This window comes from Miniopterus schreibersii (assembly GCF_964146895.1).
Source record: "Miniopterus schreibersii genome assembly, chromosome: 15".
NCBI lineage: Eukaryota > Metazoa > Chordata > Mammalia > Chiroptera > Miniopteridae > Miniopterus > Miniopterus schreibersii.
This window is the reverse complement of record NC_138115.1, coordinates 43,065,436-43,082,387: the sequence shown is the minus strand read 5'-3', so window position 1 is coordinate 43,082,387 and position 16,952 is coordinate 43,065,436. Positions and strand designations below refer to the sequence as shown.

Genomic DNA, 16,952 nt, shown 5'->3' with positions numbered 1-16,952 from the left:
AGACAGCTTTCCCGGACACTTCAACAATCACGTGGGCTGAAAAATGACACCTGCGGTCCATCACAACTGGGTTCCCTGGAGATCACGGTTGGATTCCGATCCCCAGCAGAGGGCGTGCGGGAGGCAGCCGATCAATGACTCATCGACGTCTCAAATCTCTCCCTTCTTCTCTCTGAAATCAATAAAAACATTTTTTTTTCTTTAAAAAAAAAGAAAATTAGGTTCAAATCTCACGTCTTACCTTAAAAAGAAAGCAGGTGATTTTTCAGGGCCTGTGCCCTGGGTCGTTCTCACGTGCGCATCACCTGCTCCCTTTGGCACCAGCCACGGGTTGACCCGCCTCGTTTCAGCGCGAGCCCCAGCCGCCCTGGGGCCTGGCACCCGGCGGGCACGCTGCGCGCACTCAGGGGGCACTTGCTGCCGCGCACCTGAAGAGGAAAGGGGGTTGTAAACTGTAGAGCGCCCCGCGTGCCCCAGGTACAGCAGCGCTGAGCCTTCCCACGCTGCCCAAGGAGAAAGCTTTCCTTCACGGAACCAGGCGGGGCCGGGCGGGCGGCGGGGGGCGATGGAGCCGGTTCACCGCAGGGACCCCGGCAGCAGAATTCAGTGGGACACTCGTTCGGGGTGTAGTTGCCCCGCCCAGAGCCTGAGCCCCGACTCCCGGGCCCTCTCCATTCCCGCGCCAGGAGCCCCGGCTCGGGAGGCGGGGCACAGGCGCCGACCCCGCCGGCGCGCTCGGTGCCTGGACGGCGCGGAGGCAGCGTCCCGGGGACGCCCCTCTCCGCGTGACTTTCAAGCTGCGCTTTTAGGACGACAGCGTCTCCTGTCCCGTGCGTTTCGCTCTAAAGAGTGAGGTCGGCAAGTCCGAGTCTGCTTTTTTTTCATAAAAATGTTCCCCCTCTGCAGGAGGACGCCGGCTGGAGCGCCAAGAGGCTGGGGACGGAGCTGGGCGTCCGTTTTTTAACGGTCCTCCGGGAGGAGCCCGGCCTCTGAGGCTGCGTCACCTTTCCGTCCAGGGTTCCCCGGCCGGCGAGGGTCGTCTGCAGCCGGCTCTGCTGTCCTCGCCTCCCCGCGCCCTCACCCTCCGCCCGGGCGGCGCCCCTGGGAGCTCGCCGTCCGGCGCAGCCTCTTTTGGCATCGAGGCCTCCAGGTGCCCAGCACGGAGGCGGAGCCGGGCTACAGCCGCCTCCCCGGCGCCACCGACAAGACCCCCGGGAGCTCGCGGCCGCAGCGCCGAGGCTGCGGCGGCCCCAGCGCGCCGGGCGGTGCGCGCTCCTCCCTCCCCGCGCGCCGGGCGCGCAGCCTGCGCCGCGCGAGCAGAGCGCAGAGCACCGCGCGCAGAGCCGAGTGGCGCCCGCCGCGCCCTGGCCCCCGCAGCCGGCCTCGCCGCCCGAGCCCGCGCCCGAGCGCGCCCGCCCACGGACGCGCGGACCATGGCTGCCCCGGGGCCCGGGCCCCGCGCCCGGCTCTGGACGGCGGCGCTGCTCCTGCTCGGCCTGCCGCGCCTCTGCGTGCGGGCGGACGGTGAGTGTCGGGGAGGCGGCGCGCCCGGGGCGCGTGCGGTCGGGGCGGGGAGAGCGAGGCTCGCCGGGATGCTCCTGCGGACCAGCCTGGGAGGGAAGGGGCCGAGCGGCGGCCCTGCGACCTTGCGTCACCGAGCCTCGGCGCCCCCAAACGCCCACCCCGCTGTACCCCTGAACCCTTCCTTCACGCACCGGAGAAAGCCAGAGCGTCGGTCCCGCAGTCCCGCCATTAGCTTGCCCAGGGTCTCCAGGAAGGGTCTTTAAAATGAAATCACGTCTGGAGTGCCCGAGAACCTCCTCTGCAGAGGGGAAATTGTCCACGACTATTAAATGTGCTCCTGACGGCAAGGCCAGTGATGAGAGGACTCTGTCGGTGTTTTGGCTCGGCCCAGGAAGATGAACGGGAATCGGCTAGGCAAAGGGGAGAGGAGCGTGCCCTGGAGTAGAGGGAAGCGCACGTGCAAAGGCCCTGTGCTGTGAGTGGCAGGGGAGACGGGATGCATGACAGAGTGGCCGGACCCAGAGCGCAAGGCGAGCATGTTTTTCGACCTTAGGCTGTTGATAGATAGATACAGGTAAGGACCAGATAACTGCAGGTTCTGAAATTGGCCAGCCTTGTTTTGTTTGTTTGGTTTTTTGTTTTCTGAACTGAATTCAGCTTTCGATACTTCCCTTAGATTATTAGCAGGATCGCAGCTTTATATCAGTTCAGTTTCGGAAAAGCTAATTCAGCTGTCTTGTGATTTTGGAACAAAACCCCAGTTCATTTGGTGCAGAAGGATGGGAAAGAAAAGAAGCCATGAGGGGTTTCTAGTAAACCCAAGCTGGAGACAAAGTAAACTGAAGGAGAAAGATCCGTGGCTTATTTGGGATGTGCTGTATGTTTTTAAATGGGTTGCTGTTTAGCAAACCATGTTGGGTGAAACTAGATGACAGAAAGAAGTAGGGTGGTGAAGGAAGAGGGGAGAAAGGAAAAGCTCCGGATATTATCTTAGAATTTTTGGTGCTCCTGGTCTTCCACACTAACTTGGAGAACTCTTTGCTCATAATGAAGAATAAATGTCTCATTTCTCCATGGCCCCAGAAAAAGGGTTAGAAATCATTTTTAACTTTAAAGGCTCCTAGTGATCACTGTCAATTTTTAATTGAGATATAATTCATGTGAAACGTATCCTTTTAAAAGGTACATTTCAGTGGAGTTTAGTATATTTATTATGTGGTGCAGCCATCACCACTATCTAATTCCTAAAAATTATTATCACCCAAAAAGAAATCCCGTACCTAGTAGCAGTCAGTCTGCTGTTGATTCTTCTTGTTGTGGTGTTGTTTTTGCCTGACATTGAGTCCTGAAAATTAAGCTCATTTTATAAGAATGCAAGTAGGATAAGTCGGAGCTAGTATTAACTTTTGAACAATGTATTCTATTGTACCAGTTTTAATACCTTTTAAAGAAATATCCCTGCAACCCACAAGGCTTTAGAGTGTCACCCCATTATAACGGCTTAGGTGCAATGCCAGATGGATATGGGTCAATATTTTGTGCCTATCTGGCTGGATGCGAGTCACAGAAAACTGAAGGCAGAAATACCATTGGCGAAGGAGACAGTAAGAACAGCGCCAAGCATGTTTCCCTGTGACCACGGGCGAGAAATGCCTCTGTTTCTCTCTTCTCCTATCTTCCCTTCCCCTCCTCGCCAATGGAAGATTATAGGTACACTTGCCTTCAAGAAACCCCATTTGCTGAGCTTTTATAGTCGAGCCATTGAAAAATTACAACCTATATTATGAAAGGATTCTTTTCTTTACTAAATACACGCTCAACCACCACCACGTTCCACATTGAGGCGTGTTCGGCAGTAATGGAAGGAAGAAGAAGAAATGTTATTAAAAACTCCATGGACTTATTAAAACATGGACCGTTTAAAAAATAAGTCAATGAGATAAATTCAAATGAAAAACATTTAGCTTACGTTCGACGGGTCAGGTATGCATCTCATACACAGAAGAGACCTGCCACTGCGCTTTTTAAATACTTTTGAAACTGAAAAATCTTCATACGAACTGAATGTGAATTAACTGTATTTGGGTAATGATTACAGGAAAAGGTTCATTAATTCAGCAGGTAATTTATTGAGTATCTACTATATGCTAGGTACTGTCCTTGCTGTTGGGGACAGAATGGTGAAGAAAAGCAGGTCCTTGCTATCAGGGGACTTAAAAGCCAGTGGAAGAGAGAGTCATTGAGCAAATAATTATATGAATGAAATGTGACATTGCAGTGTTGATACATGATAAGAGGAAAGGACAGAGGTACTACAAGAGTGTGTACTGGGAGATTTTGACTTGGTGTAGGAGAATCTGAAAGACGAGTAAAGATAACTAGGCAGAGAGCGGGAAGAAAGAGTGTCTGAGTGGAGGACAGCTAGTGCAAAGAAACCGTGAGTGGCAGAGGAAAGGGGACATGTGATAAGAGACCGCGGGGCAGAGAGAAAGGAAGCGACCTGTTATGTAAGCGGTCACCCCAGGGCTGGGGCAGGCAGAAGAAGGCAAAGCTGAAGCCTGAATCAGTGCCTTGCACACCAAGCGACCCAACTCAGGGAAACTTAGGACACTGAGCTTTGCCATGTGGGGTTTGTAAAACACTTTTTTAAAAGGAATATAGGAAGGGGGTATCCAGATAAACCTGCCAGGGCAAATGGTTAATTCTTTTTTTTTTTAATTTTTAGTGTTGACAGTATTACAGATGTCCCCCATTTCCACCCCCTTGACCTCCCTCCACTCTTTTTTTAAAAAAGGAGACAAGAGCAACGAATGGGTTAAAACGCCAGTGTGATTGTCAACACCTAGTTCCAGGGATGAGTGCCATGGGGTAGTTGCTGCACTTGGGTCTTCCAGCAAGTAGAAAGCTACAGCTCTGACAGGTGTCTCGGAGAGTAAGTGTGCCCAGATTGCATTCCCATGGATCCCAGAGTCAGCCTGTGTTTGTGCTTATTCCCACACAGGGAAGCTCTTTGTGCTGGAGTCTCAGAATGGCTCTCAGGGGCTGGAGCTGGAGGCGGCTCTGCTTTCCTGCAAGAGCAGGGGTGCTCACCTGGCGTCTGTGGAGGAGCTGCAGAGGGTGGTCCAGGATTGCACCTTCGCAGTGTGCACCACGGGCTGGCTGGCGGATGGCTCCCTGGGGTAAGTCAGGCAAGCGGGGCTAGCTGTCCTTCCAGCTCACCCGGCTGCCTCACCATGGCTTATGTGGGGACTAAATAACTGTTTTATTGAGGTGCCAGGATAGGCACAATGCAGTGGGCAGTGCTTCCAGTTGCATTTTTGTTTTGAATTCTCATATAAAAACATTTTTTCTGGAGTTTTGTACAGTTTATATCCCCTGACTTGGTTATTTTGAATTTCCTTATTAAGTCACAAAAGTAATAGACAGTTGTAAAAATTTCAGATAATACAAATTTGTATAAAGTTACAAAGTGAGTTTGTCTCTTCTGTCCCACCTCAGAGGAATAACTCTTAACTGTTTGCTATATAGTCTTTATATTTTTTCTCTGTGGATATGCATCTGCATATGTATGAATGGGAAGATGGTATGGAGGTTTCAAATACAGCCACAAGCTCTTTCACGTTGCTTCTACTGAGAAGTGGGGTCTGTGTCCTCTCCCTCTGAATCAGGCACGGTGTAGTATTGCCTCGACCAATAGAATACAGCAGGAGTAATACTATGTGGCTCCTGAGATTAAATCAGAAAAATGTATGCCTGGGTTTCTGTGGACACTCACTTTTAAGATGCCATGTAAGGAATTGGACTATCCTGAGATGCTGTGAGGAAGCCCAGACCAAATGGAGATGCCCCAAATAGGTCTTTTCACCAATTGCCCCAACCAATGTCCTGGCCAAAAGCTGTCATTCATTAACTGCCAGAAATGTGAGTGAAGATGCCTCCAGGTGACTCTAGCCCTCAACTGTTGAGTGGCCGCCAGCGTATGAGTCTTCCCAGCGCAGGTCCTTAGACATTAGAGAGCAGAGACAAGCCATTTCATTGTGCCCTGAGTTCCTGACACATGGAATCCTTCTGGAGAAGTAATTCCTGTGGCCAGCTAGGGGAAAACTTCCCGCTAGTGCTGCTAACTGCTTCTTTACTCAAATTCAGAGACGGCAGGAGCCATTCCACTGAGAAAGGAATGGGCTCCAAGAACTACTTTGGTAGATAATGACCCTGAAGGTGTCTGGCTGGCAGATGGCCATAGAAAACACACACAGCCATGCTGACGCAGGTCTCCAGTGTGCCACACATGAAGCAGCAACTGAGCAAGGAGGACAACTGAGGCTTCATCCAAAACTTGTCAGTGGACCTGGAGCTCTGGGTCTCTCTGCCTCATATGTTTACATCTAGATGCCTAAATAGACATATGTCCCTTGCATGCATGTTTCCATCATGTAGTTAAGTATGGATATTTTTCATAAGTCTACTACCATCGTTGCATCTGATAATCAGAGTATTTAGCGATTCTGAAGAGCCAGCTTGGAACCAGGCTTAGGTCTCCCAGGCATTACAGTTCAGGACTGAGTCGTTGGAAAGGTCCATTCTCTCTGGGCTTGCTGTAAAGTGTTAAGACATCTTAGTGGATCTTTACATTGCTACGATGATAATTCTTTATAAAGCAAACATACTTGATATATTTACTACACAACATATTACAAATAGGTTTTCCATTTTAATGTTACTGGAACCAAGAAGTATCTAGCCATTAGTATGTACATTTCATTGTGGGTTTTTCCATCACAGCCATCCTCCCTCCCCAAAAACCAATTGTTCAGTGCACAGTGCATCTTGCAATTGATGGAATAGTAGATATATAGTAGATATGATCTGTATCTCCATGAATTTATTTTGAGTATATACATAAATCCAGAGGAAGATGGGGGTCTGGAGTGGTGAATATAGAATTTGGGCCACTTGTTTCCTAGGAGACTTAGCATATTCCATAAAGGGTGACTGAGAAGCTGATTAGCAATTTTGTTAGCCTTGTAGGTCTAGGAGGACAGAGATTTGAATTCAGGTTTTGTGTAGGTGGGGGCCTAGGGTTTCCTTTTGCTTTGGGTTGGGACATTGCAAGGCTGTAAGAGTAAACTGCAAGAAGTACACAGGCCCTCAGAGGAGCTGCAGCACACTTTCAAATCCTCATAGCTTAACCCATGAATTTGGATTAAGATGATACTGTAGTTCCAGTGTTCCAGGTAGCTAGCAGAACTGATTTTTAAAATCATCTCTAGGGGGAGATAACATTATCATAGGCAGTTGATTTCCACAGATAATTTTAGCAAGTTTAGTATTTGTCACACAATATTAAATAACCAGTTATATGAAGAACTAAGGCAACAAGAACAAAAATAGCCAATAGACTCTCTAAATATTAGCATTGGCAGATGAAGTCTTTAAAATAGCTCTTCAAAATGTTCAGAGATAGAGAGGCAAGAAAGAGAATTTTGGCAGAAGACTGAAAACTATAAAAATCACCAAAGGGAAACTCTACAGATGAAAAATACAGTAACTGAAATCAAGAGCTTAAGAGATGGATCTCACAGCTGATTAAAAAGAGCCAAAGAGAAAATTAGTGAACTAGAAGGTATTTCAGAGGAAGATATTCAGAATAAAGAACAGAAGAAAAAAGGATGAAGCTTTTAGAAGAAAGGGTAGAAGGCAAAGAAGATGCATGTGATTGGAATCCCAAAAGGAGAAGAGAAGGAAAACAGAGCAAAAGCAATATGAGACTTACCCACAACTGAAGAAGAGCATCCAGACACAGATTCAAGAAGCCCTACAAAGCCCAAGTAAGACAAACAAAAAGAAAATCACAATGTGACACAAAGAAATTTATGACTTGGCACATCATGGCAAAACCAATCAGGGTCAAATAGGAAGGAAAAATATTAAAAGTAATAATAAGAAAAAGTACCTCAAAGGAGTGACAATAAAAGCCCAAAGACAACTGAATGATACCTTCAAGGTGCTCAGAGAACGTGACTGCCATTCTAGAATTCTATACCTAGTGAGGATATTTTCCAAGAATAAAGATAAAATAAAGACATTTCAGACAGACAAGAGGTGAGAAAATTCATTATGTCAGACCTGCTCTAAAAGAAACACTAAATGTGGGAGGAAAAGAATTGCAGGTGGAAAGAAGGCTGCAGATGCAAAAAAAGATGAATGGAAAGAATAAATGGGGGGTGGGGTGTAAACTGAAATTACATAATTCTATAAAGCAGTAACAATAATGCTAAACACTAAAAAATGGTATCTAAGTCAGGAAGTATTTCAAGTATGTTAATACAGAGTATTTTAAGTTGTGTCATTGGGGAAGTAGGTAAAAGTAATATTAAATTTTAGTAAGTCGAGGAAACACATTAAACTTCTGGGGTAGCCACCGAAAGAATACTAAAAGGTTATATAACTTCCAAACCAATACAGAGGGAAAGAGACGGCTGAGCAAAGAATTTAAACAATCAAAATAGGGGAAAGAAAAGAGAGGAAGAAAGAATGGGCAGGATCGATAGAATGATGGCAGATTTAAATTCAAAGAGATCTGTGATTAAGTTAACTAGATGAGATGCTCCGATTAGAAAGCAAAGATTATTGTTTGGATTTTTAAAAATTCTACTACTTGCTGTTGACAAAAGATATCCCTAAATAAATCATGGGACAAAAATAAGTTATAATGGAAATTAGCATGTACGTACAACTGAATGATATTAAAAATTACATACTCAAATCCATGGGATGCTACTAAAGCTGTACCTGGAGGGAAAGGTAAAGCATTAAATGCTTGTGTTAGAAGATGGAAAAAGCTTAAGGTTCATGAACTAATGATTCATCTTAAGAAACATGAAAAAGAAGAGCAAAACAAACCCCCTCAAAAGGAGAAGAGCAGGATTTTATGAAATAAAAAAACAAACATATACTAGAAGAGATCAATAATGTATTTGTTGCCCCTGAGGCTTGAATTCACACGTATGACCTCAACCTAAGCATCAGCTATGTCTCCCTGATTTTAGACCTTCGTTTGAGAAGCATTTTCGACGCTTTCGGCCAAAGCGTTTTCGATGCTTTTCAGCCTGAATCAGAAAAATCTCTGCTGATTCCAAGCTGACAGCAGAAAAGAATGTTTTTCCCCATTTTCGGTCAGTTCTCTTAACCCAGTGTCTTGTCTGTTTCAGGACAACCGTGTGTAGCAAGGGGAGTGGTGAACAGCAGATCATGAGAGCTGTTGACGTGAGAATTGAGAGCAGCCCGGCTCCTGGCGGCACACACAACGCCCTTTGCATTAAGGACGAAGGTCAGTGCCAGAGCCTTTGAGAAGGTGCTGAAAGGTACACTCGGGGGGCTGCTGTCTTAGTTGTGTTCTCTAGGAGCCGACCTGGAAATGAGGATTCACTGAACGTGGCGGATCAGGGAGAAACATCCTATAGAATGACTGGCCTGTACTCTTTTTTAAAAAAAAAAAAAATGTGTAAGGATGAGAAAGACAGAGAAAGACTAAGCAACTGTTCTAGATTAAATTACACTAAAAAGACTTGTGGACGAAATGAAACTTGCGATCCTGGATTGTACCCCGGGCCAGGAGAAAATAGCTATAATTGATGAAATCTGAACATGGATTATGAATTAGATAATAGTGTTGTATCAGTGCTTAACCTTTCCGGATTTCGGTAACTGTATTGCAGTTATGTAGGAGAATAGCCTTGTTCTTGGAAATCCATTCCAAGGTTTTTAGGGACAAAGGGACATCTGTCATATCTACCACTTACACTCAAGTGGTTCAGAAAAGAATTGCAGGGATGGATACACACACACACACACGTTCAGATCTGTCTGTCTAGAGACATTGATAAAGCAAACGGGGCCAAATGAAAACACGTTGGTGAATCTGGCTAAAGGGTTTAATGGGAGTTTCTTATTCTTACACTTTTTCTGTAACTTTGAAATTGTATAAGAATAAGAAACTTCAAAAAAATGAAACGATCTACATACTCCTCCAAAAAACCCAGAACCACAATAATGACAGAACCCCCCCACCCCGAGTCACGGGAAGCCAACACGTGAAGCAGATTCACGTCGCCCGTCAGTGTATGTGAAGACTGATGCCATCTTCGTGACGCCTGCACGGTGTGTGGGTCATCCGAGTCAAAGAGCTCCAGAGCCCTGCATCCCGGCGCAGTTTGCCTGAGCCTGGTCCAGCCTCCCTCACCTCCAGGTCAACCGGGAGGGCTGTGTGGGGACCGGAGCCTTGGTCCCATGGGCCTGGATTGTGGGGCCGGGAAGGGGACCCAGGAGTGCAAGCTGAGGTGGGGTTAGGCCCAGAGGGCTGCCCTCGGGCACTCGGGGAGAGCTCTGTCCCTGTTCCTCCGCCTTTCATCCACTAGAAAGAGCATGTAAACTGCTCCCACATGGTCCCCCGCCTTGCTCGGTGGAGCCTCTGTTGACAGCGCAGTCAACAGGGAAAGCTGTGTGTGCAGGAAGGTGTGGGCCCAGCAGGCGCTGAGACAGGTGGTTCCTTGGGGTCCCCGCGGGAGCGTGCGGGAGTCTGGTCCAGCGTCCCACCCGCGCAGGACCGTCTCCGAAGGTTGCTTTTTCCCCATGATGCTTCCTGAGCCGCTTAGCCCTGTGCCTGCCAACTCCCAGAACGGCAGGCGGGTGCCTTATAAAGAGCCCAGAAGCAAAACAGGGCCCGGGGAACATTCAGACAGCTTCCTCCTGTGTTTCTTTTTTGAAATAAAGTCCATCATGAATGTGGACTTCTCTCATTCTCCTTCCAGTACTCTGTCTCACTGAGAGTGAATTTCCAGTCCTGCGGTGATCTCACTTAAACTAATAAGTGAAGTTATTTTTAACCAACTGGACACAGATGAAATAAGCTGCCTCCGGTTGGGTTCTCTGGCTCTGCTGCTCTTGGCAGCTTGTTTGGGGTCGACGCGTGGGGTCTGGAGGGCACCCACTAGGTTCCGCTCCACATGGGTTTCTGTCCCCCCACCCCCCAAGCCAGGGCTGGCTGGGCTGCTCTCCCCCCCTCCAGCCTACCTCCCCCACCCCACCTCCTCAGCACCCCATTCCACCCCCTTTGCATGCTTAACTATTCCCCACTTCCCTTAAAAACAGAAATGGAATCATTCCCTTCCTTTATGTCATCAAGGAGAGAGCCGAATGCTCATGTTGAGAGCGATCAGGAAATTTTGAGAGCAGCTAATTCCCAGGTCTCCCTGGAGGAGGCCCCATGCCTCAGGATTGGCTTTGGGGAAATCATTTGGCTGCCATTAGGTGACGGGAACCAATTGCAGTCATTTGAACACCTGATAGAACTTATTTAGTTCAGGGTCCCCAAAGGGAATGTGGAAGATTCTGAGCTCATTGCCGTTGACCTGATGTTGGCCATTTGTTTATTTGTCCAGAGTAATGCAAAGTTCAGTGCCCAGACTTGTGGATGATTCACTGGATGGATAGACAGATAGATGATGATAGATAGATGATAGATAGATGATAGATAGATAGATAGATAGATGATAGATAGATAGATAGATAGATAGATAGATAGATAGATAGATAGATAGATAGATAGATAGATGATAGGTGATAGATAGATAGATAGACAGACAGACAGACAGACAGCTGGATATAGAGGTCTGATCCCACCCTCAGGGAACTGACTGTGTTTGAGGATAAGTAGAGATGAATGTGTTTCCATGACACAAAAGAGGAGAGTAATTAGAGAAACTTCCTAAGTCAATGGCAGTTGAGGTGGAATTTGAAGATTTTGTTTCTGGAAATAGCTGTTGGGAAAGGGAGGAGAGGACATTGCAGACAGAGAGGACAATGGTTTGGGGAGACTAGTGCTGGGCCAGCCGTGGTACTTATGTGTCAGGAGAGTGAGTTGGATTCAGAACATCCAGGTCTGAGGTGGGTTCAGAGGGCAGCCCGAATCGTCCCCGCCGCAGTGAGCAGTAAGGCCCCCTCCTCTGCCTCCCACACCCCCGGGTCTGGACAGCGTCAGGTCCCGCTTTCCCAGGACTGAGGTGTTTTCCATTCCAAACACCTGGGCTCGGTCAGTCCTGACACACAGTCAGTTCCCAGGAACACAAAGTGTCCGAGCAGCCGGAGAAATGGCGCCAGTGGGCCCATGTTCTGATGGATCTTGCGAAGCATTTTGTTTTGCCCTTCCTCCCTCAATTCCTGTGCAGCCAGCGTGTGCTTGGGGGGAAGCAGTGAGCCTGGGCAGGTGGGCACAGAAGACAGCGTCTTCACACAGCTCAGGTGGCACCAAAAGCAAGGACGAGAGGTCAAGCGCTTGTGCCAGAATTTCTGCATCCTCAGTTTGTGAGATAATAACAGGGGTTTGTGGGCTCTTCTCCAGAACGTTGAAAGTCATGAGGAAAGTCGGAACACTTCTCAAAATAAAAGCACAGGCTTTTATATGAGTTCTGAGCTCTGGAAACTGGTTAGCAGAAGCTCCGAATGGCAAGTGCGTGCACCCTTTTAAACTGAGAACGAGTCATTGTTCATGAATACTATTTGTTCGAAAGACAAGGTCTCTCATGCAACCTCTTCCTTGGAAGGGAAAATAGCAGAGATTGCTCTTTCTATTGAAACTGCTGAGACCTAGCTCTTGAGAAATCCCCGAACCCCAATCCCCATCTGTGGAATAATTGGGAAAGCAGTGAAGACGGCCCAGATGTAAGTTCCCCTAAAGACTAGAAGACGGGTCAGATGTATAAACAGCTGTTTTTCGTAGCTCCCTCCTGAGGTTAAAGATGGGGAGGTTAGCCTGGCTGGCGTGGCTCAGCGGTTGAGCATCAGCCCAGGATCCAGGAGATCGTGGTTCGATTCTCTGTCAGGGCACTTGCCCAAGTTGTGGGCTCGATCCCCAATGGGGGGGGTGCAGGAGGCAGCTGATCAATGACTCTCTCATCATTGATGTTTCTGTCTCTCCCTTTCCCTTTCTGTCTCAGAAATCAATAAAGATATATTTTTTAAAAATAAAAATGAAAGATGGGGAGGTTAGTGAAAGGAACTAATTCAGGTTGCACCTGGACATGGGTGGTGTCCCTGGCACACATCTGGTTGTGCTAAGGCATGGAATTGGTGTCTTGGAGCTTCTGAAGTCACACCACCTAAGAAGCAGTTTGTTTCCTGTCTTGAACATTTGTGGGAAATCCAGAAACATAGGGTACGTTTGCCCAGATTCTCGGGAGCCTTATTGTGGTTTTCCTGAGCCAGAATCTAGCCTGTGCCATCTGGAAATGTCATCTGAGGGAGAAGGTCCCAGGAGTCCAGTAGGGTGTGGATTTGCCCTGAAGTTCCCCCTTCACTCTCAAAAACAGTTACCCTGCTCCTGGCTTTTCCTTCCAAAGAGCCGGTGTTGTGTTCCACAGATAGAGCTGTGTGCGGATGGAAGTATTTCCTAGTCCTTTGATAGCGAGTGTTTGATGAAGAGCCTCCAGTTTCCTGAAACTAGATCTGGTCCGAGGAGAAAAGACTAGGACGTCCAGGGTGAGATGTAGGTGGCTGAGGGTGGTGGAGACAGAGAGAGAGCCTTTTGCCCTGGCATTTGGCTCAACCTTATTTGACTGAGGCTCATGACTTTGGTCCTTTCTTCTCGGGATGCCCTGCTCAGACCAAGCAAACCCAACGACGAGGCCTCTCTGCTCAGGCGGGTGTCCCTGGATGTGTGTCAACTGTCAGATGGCTGCCTGTTCCCACTGCCACATAAAGGAAACACATAGTTGACCTCCTGGGCTACAGTCAAGTCAGTTTTGGTTAAAATGCAGCATTCTGTGCTGACGTCCTAAAGTACAACCACACCCTTTTTCATTCAAAATCCCTCCTGTTAAAGAACATGCATAGCAACCGCTCTCGGAGAAAGTGCCACCGGACCACAAGCTGTGAGGCCAATCAAGGGGGCTTGAGGCACAAGTCGTGTTTCTATTTTCATCTTTTCTTAGCATATCTTCCTGTAAGCAATGCGCTGCTTAGGTCATCGGACTGCAGAAGGACCAAAGCCTTTCCTTTCCAACATGAAAAATTAGAAGAGGAAATCTGAATTTAAAATTATTTCCTCTTTTAAAAAAGGTCTCACTGCACCACTTTAATGCAGCAATTCCACTTCCAGAGGTTTTTCCTAATGAAATAAGACATGTACAAAAATGTCCATCTGAGCTGTTCCTCGTGGCATTGTTTATAACAGTGAAAACTTGGAACCAACACAAATGTCAGTGTGACGATTAAATAATGTGTGCTATAATGTAGCCTTTCAAAAGACTGAGGTAGTTTATAGTTCTCATGTGGAAAGACCTCTCAAATATTAGAGGGAAAATGACTTGGAGCTTCTGGTCTAACATGTTAAGGAAAGAAATTGAATCAATAATTAATAACCTTCCAAAACAGAATGAGTTCACTGGTAAATTCTACCAAATATATAAGGAAGAAATCACACCCATTCTCTGCAATCCCTTCCAGAAGTCAGAAGCAGAGGGAATACTTTCTAGCTCATCCTATGAGGCCAGCATGACTCTAATACCAAAGTGAGAGAAAGACATTACGAGAAAACTACCAAGACCAATGAACATAGATGCAAAAATCCTCAAAACAATATTATCAACTTGAACCCAACAATATAAAAAAAAAGATGCACAGACCATAACCAAGTGGGATTCATCCCAGGGAGTTAAAAAGGAGACCTGGGCTGCATCTCCCAAGACTGACTCTGGGGCCAGCTTGAGGGCAGGCCCAGGAAGAAGCTCCAGGGCCAGGTAGGGGCTGTTCTCCATCTTCAGATCCAAGCGTGAGGCTCCCCAACAGAGTGAACCTAAGCGTAAACTGGATATTGGGTCATAATAGTGTGTCAGTGTAAGTTCATCAGTTGTACCACTCTGGTATGAGATGTTGGTCATGGTGAGGCTGTGCATATGTAGGGGTAGAGATATCGGGACTATCCTTACTTTCTGCTCAATTTGGCGTGAACCAAAAACTGCTCTAAAAATTGTGTGTGTTTTTTAATGTAGGTTCTCAGTAATACATGTAATATGATCCCATTTATGTTAAAAACTACACGCACACAACTGTATCCATCTATATCCCCCTGTGTGTGTATGTGTGCTTGTATATGTCTGCATCTGTAGCTGGATTTATTTGTATATACCAACTGGTCGCAGTGTTACCATCAGGGTTGAGGTTGGAGGAGGGGACAGGCACCCTCTGCTGTACTCTGTAGTCTGTAACATTTTAGATCTTGACAAATACCTATTCACTAATGTAAATAAGGTCCAAAAAGGGAGAGCATATCTCTCTGGGTCCTCCTTTCAAGGGGACATTAAAGGGTAATGTTGCCTGGAATTTTAAAATACAAAGTTGTATTTTAAAAGCACATTTATTCATTCAACAAATATTTTTTGAGTGCCTCATCTGTGCCAGGCTTTCTGCCAGGCCCTTGGGATGCCAGAGTGAAGGAGAAACAGCCCCTGTGGTCCCAGCTCGGGGTGCAAACAGCACTCACGGAGGGGAGAGTTGTTTTTAAGTTTGTTTTTTCCCCTGGACTGCAAAAGGTCTGCATCGTTTGGGAAAGCTAATTGTGATTTCTTCTCCTTAGAGAAGCCGTGCGGAGACCCGCCTTCGTTCCCACACACCATCCTGCAGGGACGCACCGGCCTGGAGATGGGGGATGAGCTGCTGTACGTGTGCGCCCCGGGCCACGTCACCGGCCACCGCGAAAGCGCCTTCACCTTGCTGTGCAACAGCTGCGGGGAGTGGTACGGCCTGGTGCAGGCCTGCGGGAAAGGTAAGCCGGCGCGGGGCTGGGCCACCTCCGCCTGCCTTCACGCTGTTAGCAGAGCATCGTGCTGGGCTGCCTCCACCAAGGTCTTTTTGAGACAAGGCTGTCAGACCCTTAGCCTGAGTTCTGGACCTGGGGACATTGCCACCTGGGTGGTCCTGCAGCATTTCAAATGCAGGGTATCCACGCCTGAGCTCTTCGTCTTCTGTGCTGGGGTTAATAGGGGAACAGGACCCTCTCTTCTTCCATAAGGGCAGAGTTGACCTTGGGTTGACTTTCTGGCTTATTTCCCTGGAAACCCAGTCAACATGGGATGCCAGCTGTGGTTCCAAGCAACAGTCTTATGGTAAAGTGACCCCTGATTGGCGGACTGGGCTGGGAGGACTGTCATGAACACAGGAGAGGAACCGCAGCTGTGGGCTTCCCTGAGTGTGGCGGTTGTTGCGACTGGGCGTGACCCTTGTGGGGACTCTGACAAGAGCTGTTGGCTGTGTGGGGAATGGGGCTTGTTAAGCAGGGTGGGTCCACTGCCCCGCAGGCAGGTCCTATCCCCTCGCACTTCAGTGATCACAGGGGTTGTCCGGAAAATAACTCCAGGACAGCTGTGCCGATGGCCCCCGTGACAGGACTTGCCTGCCTCTGGCCTTTAGCCTCTCGCTGCCGCCTGGCCTGAAGGCTCTGGCAGCCATGTGAGTCTGATATATTTCGTTGAGACTAAAAAGATTCCTGATGGGCATGGAGCTTCCAAACCTGATCAGATTGATTTGAATGCATTGTTTACATAATGCAGGATTTCTTTTTTACATAAAACATTCCTAATGAATGTGCTGCCAATGTCTTCTCCCATTCTGTGGCTTTTCCCTCTTGGAGTGTCTTTTAATGAATAGGTTTTTTATTATCATATGTTTTGCTACTTCTCATATTTTCTGTGGACCATTATTTTTTCTAGTCATTGGCAGACTAATACTTCAGTAAAATGCAATAAAAATGAATTACTGTGCCCTGGCCGGTTTTGCTCAGTGATTGGAGCCTTGGCCTGCAGACCAAAGGGTCTCGGGTTCGATTCCAGGTTAAGGGCATGTACCTTGGTTGCAGGTTCGATCCCTGGCCCTTCTAGGGACACATGCAGGAGGCCAACCAATCGATCTCTCTCGCTCTTTCTCCCCGCTCTCCTCCCTCCCTTCTACTCTCTCTGAAAAGCAATTCTCAGGTGAGGATTTTAAAAAATGAATTAACCTAAAACGAAATTAAACAAAGATATTCCAAATATGAGTACAATTTTTTGTTAAATTAAATAGACATAAAATTTGCCTGTCATGTTGTTTAAAAAAAAGCTTCTAGAAACTTCCTCTCGGTGTACCAACTTGCCTTGTTGGGTACTGGTTATGAAAGGATACAGACTGGGACGAGTTCTGGAAGCATAATTCGAGCTATCTTCTAGCACGTTCCTTTGTGGCAGGCCAGAGCTCCATGTCAGTTCTGATCGTTCACCTGTCTCAGAAAGCCAGGCAGCAAGCCTGAGTCCCTGTTTGTTGACGGTGTCACCTCGAAGGGGACCCATACTCAGCCTGACATGGTCAACTAGCTGGCTTCATTTCTGCTCAAGCGCTGAAGC

The 16,952-nt window shown here is 47.5% G+C and overlaps 1 protein-coding gene across 1 annotated transcript in view; it reads left to right on the top strand.

Moving 5' to 3' along the window:
- Positions 1–1,395: 1,395 nt before the first annotated feature.
- The window catches only part of SUSD5 (sushi domain containing 5), a gene marked incomplete at its 3' end in the record, with an annotated part of 29,250 nt that continues 13,693 nt past the window's right edge, over positions 1,396–16,952 (top strand). The window contains exons 1-4 of the mRNA XM_081159560.1: positions 1,396–1,524; positions 4,526–4,703; positions 8,736–8,854; positions 15,155–15,343. Of these exons, the coding sequence (XP_081015686.1) occupies positions 1,434–1,524; positions 4,526–4,703; positions 8,736–8,854; positions 15,155–15,343 (577 nt within the window). The 5' untranslated portion in view covers positions 1,396–1,433. The remainder of the gene's footprint in view (positions 1,525–4,525; positions 4,704–8,735; positions 8,855–15,154; positions 15,344–16,952) is intronic.